General features: G+C 34.0%; 1 protein-coding gene across 1 annotated transcript in view; it reads left to right on the top strand.

Moving 5' to 3' along the window:
- LOC103608603 (olfactory receptor 1094-like) overlaps positions 1-900 on the top strand; it is an 8,187-nt gene extending 7,287 nt beyond the window's left edge. Inside the window, exon 2 of the mRNA XM_008593019.1 lies at positions 10-900. Coding sequence (XP_008591241.1) covers positions 10-900 — 891 coding nt within the window. The remainder of the gene's footprint in view (positions 1-9) is intronic.
- The last annotated feature ends 3,635 nt before the right edge of the window (positions 901-4,535 follow it).

The raw sequence follows: 4,535 nt of genomic DNA, 5'->3' as shown, positions 1-4,535 counted from the left end.
CAATTTAAGCAGCCGGTCATCCTATTTTTACTGTTTCTTGCAATCTATCTTTTTACTCTGGTAGGAAATTTAGGACTGGTTGTATTGGTCATTGGCAATTCCAGGCTCCACAACCCCATGTACTATTTTCTGAGTGTTCTGTCAGTCTTGGATGCCTGCTGTTCTACAGTTGTCATCCCTAGAATGTTGGTCAATTTCCTGGCAGAGAATAAGTCCATTTCAATATCTGGATGTGCAGCACAGATGTTTCTCTTTGTTACTTTTGGAACCACAGAATGCATTCTTTTGGCTGCAATGGCTTATGATCGCTACATAGCCATCTATAACCCACTTCTGTATTCAGTGAGCATGTCTCACAGAGTCTACATGTCACTCATTATTGCGTCCTTTGTCGGTGGCACTTTAACTGCTACTATACACACAGTGGCCACGTTCAGCCTGTCCTTCTGTGGATCCAATGAAATTAGACATTTCTTTTGTGATATCCCTCCTCTCCTTGATATTTCTTGTTCTGACACTCACACAAACCAGCTTCTACTCTTCTCCTTTGCTGGATCTATTGAGATAGTCACTATACTTATTGTTCTGATCTCCTATGGTTTCATTCTGGTGGCCATTCTTAAGATGCACTCTGCTGAAGGGAAGCAAAAAATCTTCTCTACATGTGGCTCTCACCTAACTGGAGTGTCAATTTATCATGGGACTATCCTCTTCATGTATGTGAGACCAAGTTCCAAGTACACTTTGGAACATGACATGATAGTGTCAGTATTTTACACCATTGTGGTTCCCATGCTGAATCCTCTCATTTACAGTTTGAGGAACAAAGATGTAAAAGAGGCAGTGAAAAGATGGTTTAATAGAAATTGGCTTATGAATAAAGTGAATTTTCATCACTGAGTAAACATGAAAAAATGTTGGAGATCAGTTTATATTTCTTTGATCAGAAACTAGTGATGATAAAGTCTTGATTATAGCTGATAGTGCTTGCATATTTTAGAATATTTCCAATGAAAGCATTATTCAACTCTTTAGTGTAGTATCTTTAAAACTGAGATAAATTGACACCTATATGTCAATTACTCTGGTCAAAAGGATACATATTCAGTATTCTTTGATATAAGTTGATTGCTGTTGTTAGTCATTGTGTAATTTGATTTTCACTTACTATAACTGAAGGTTACATCTTTAGTCTCGTATTGATAGACATACCTTCACTTTGTTTATACTATGACTTCATCACTCATTAGGAAGTTACTTCCTCATTCTGGAATCCCTGCAAAGAAATTCCCAAATGGGAGGTCTTTTCCCTCCATTTGCCCTCACACACACACAGAAAACCATCCAAGCTTCTGGAAGTGTTCTTGCTATATTTGGCTAAACATCATACAGTTTTATTCCATTATTGAAGTCTTAGCCACTACTCAGCTACAGAAATTAATTACATCTATTCTGAACCAACCAAAAATATATTGATTCTAGGTGGTAATATTTGCTGAGAGTGTACTTTAGGACCTGGAAAACAAATAAAAGTATGGGTTATAAAATAAAATACAACTAAATTAGTACAGTCATTATGGAAGTCAGTATGGAGGTTTCTCAAACAACTACAGATCTCTACAATGTGATCCAGCAATCCCAATAATGGTTATATACCCAAAGGAATGGAAATCATCATGTCATAGGGATAACTGCACTCACATGTTTATTGCAGCTCTGATTATAATATCCAAGATATGTAATCAACCTAAATTGCTATTAACAAATGACTGGATAACCAAAATGTGGTATAAATACACAATGCGATATTACTCAGCTATAAAAAAAATAATGAAATTCTGCCATTTTCAGCTATGTGGATGAGTTTGGAGCAAATTGTGTTAAGTGAAATAAGCTAGTCACAGAAAGCAAAACACCATATGTCCTTACTCATAAGAGGGAGCTAAAAATCAAGGAAGGAAGGTAGGAAGGAAGGAGGGAAGGAAAAAAAGAAAGAATTAAAGAATCTTTATTACACATTGAACTTTGAGAAGAAAACAGAACTGTGGTTACTAGAGGTAGGAAAGGGGAAGGGGGAGCAAATTTAGGGAGCAATTGGTTATTGGACACAAAGAATGACTATACTTTGCAATGATGAAAATCCTAATTATCCTGATTTGATCATCATATATTGTACAGAAATACAGATAGTGAAAATTGTACACCACAAATATGTATAGTCAATTATGTTGCTATAAAAAAGTTGTATAATTAAAAAAGAAAAATAACTCAATACAAGAAAAGAATCCAATTAAAAATGGAGAAAAACGCTGGGGAGACATTTCTCAAAAAAAAACAAAAAAATGGCCAATTGGAATAAAAAAAAAAAAAAAAAAGCTCAACATTACTTATTATCAGGGAAATATAAATCAAAACCACACTAAAATATTATTATCAATAAGACAAAAAATAACAAATGTTGGCGAGGATGTGGAGAAAGGGGAACTCAAGTGACTATAACTATTTCTGCCTAACTATAAGAAATTGTTGATTATTTTCTTTTTATAAATAGTCAGTCTAACTGGGTGAAGTGGTATCTCACTGTACTTTTAATTTGCATTTCCCTGAGGATTATTTTGAAATATGCAATATACTACTCTTAGTTAACAATAATATATTGTATATTTCAAATTGGCTAGAAGAGAAGATTTTAAATACTTTCACCACAAAGAAATGATAAATGTTTGAGGTGTTGAATATGCTAATTACATTGATTTGATCATTACGCAATATATATGTTTCTAAACATACCACAATGTGCCTTTGATAAATGTCAGGAGAAAGATGTGGTCACCCCAAGCAAATAAGATGAAATCAGCTAAGTTTTAAAGAATTATTAAACCAAATTTGGCCTATTAGGAAAAGCACACAGCTCTAGAATGAAATGGTTTGTACTTACTATTGAGGTCTTTCTGCAGGCCCCTAACAAGTGCTCATGAGAATGATTAATAAAACAACTTGTTCAGATAAAACTGGTCTCCAAATAGTCAGTGGACACAATGAATGCCTACATTTTTTAATGAAGAATATGATAATTACCTTGATTTGACTACAACATTTTGTACACATGTATTGATAGTCAACTCTGTACCCCACAAACATTTATAATCGATTATGTTTCAATTAAAAGAATAAAATAAAATAAATTTCAAATTAAAAAAGTGGTCTTTCAAAGTTCAAATTTCAAATTAAATTTCATATTAATACAAGTGGTCTCTCACTAAGGAGCATTGGCAATTACTGGATTAAAAATTCTGGTGGAGAAGGTAAACAGCACTCATGAATATGTGAAAAATTTTATCAGAAATAGAAACTATGAAGATATGTCTACTGAATTGCTAGAAGTAAAAACATATGTTTACACATACATCTGAGACAAAGAATTACTTTCAAGGGTCATCAGTAGTTTGAATATAGATGAGGAAAGAACCTATACATTTAAAGATGAACCTGTATAAATTGAGCAGGAAAATAAAAAGAAAAAAGAACATGGAAAGACAGGTCTGACAAATGCTGTAATATACCAATCTAATAAACATGTAGTTAGAGTTTCATAATAATAATTAAGTTCAAGTAGAGCAGAAGAAATATTGAAGACACAATAACCAAGGCTTTTCTAAATTTAAGTAACTTTTCAAGATAGGTCCAAGAAGGTCAGAAGACCCCAGGAAGAATCATGTATTAGCCAGGATTCTCCAGAAAAACAGAAGAAATAAGGTTTGGATGTGTGTGTGTGTGTACATGTGTGTGTGTGCATGTGTGTGTGTGTGTATGTGTGCATGTATATATGAGGGGACTTCAAAAGTTCATGGGAGAATAGGATTAAATGAGAATACAAATCTTTCCATGAACTTTTTGATGTACCCTCATATATATACATATATAGATAGAGAGAGAGAGAGAGGGACAGAAGAGGTTCACTGTAAGCATCCTAATGGATGCTGGCAAATCCAAAACTCCAAAATCTTCAGGGTGGAGCAGCAGTCTAGAGACTTAAGAGAGCTGGCTTCCAGTTCGAGCCCAAAGGCAATCTGCTGTAGAAACAGGAATTTGTATCACTGCGACAAGGATGAACAACATTGTGACACAAGAGAACATAAATTTTGTCTCATGTTTGTTTTTTTGGCAATGATTAATTTCCCAGCTGTGGAGCAGGAGACAGGGACAAGTCAGTGGATGAGGTGTTGATGCCACTCACAGCAGAATCAAACGGAAGACATGGGTGTGTCATCATTGACCCAACCCATGTCATTTCTTAAACCACTAAGTCAACTTGTTAATTTACCACTGAATTCGATTAGCTATTTTCATGTTAAATCACATTAAAATACCAATTGAATCATGGAAAACATATTTCTTCTGACTTTGGTGTTTGATTCTTTGTCATCAGTGGACAGAACATTGGAACAGAATGTCAGAATTCTAGATCTTTTCACAATTGAGTGAAATTATTAACATAATTTAATCATCTCTACATATATGACATTAATGTTTAT

The sequence above is a fragment of the Galeopterus variegatus genome, unplaced genomic scaffold, assembly GCF_000696425.1.
Source record: "Galeopterus variegatus unplaced genomic scaffold, G_variegatus-3.0.2 Scaffold8628, whole genome shotgun sequence".
NCBI classification, from domain to species: domain Eukaryota; kingdom Metazoa; phylum Chordata; class Mammalia; order Dermoptera; family Cynocephalidae; genus Galeopterus; species Galeopterus variegatus.
The sequence above is the reverse complement of the archived record's forward strand: the minus strand, read 5'-3'. Positions and strand labels throughout refer to the sequence as shown.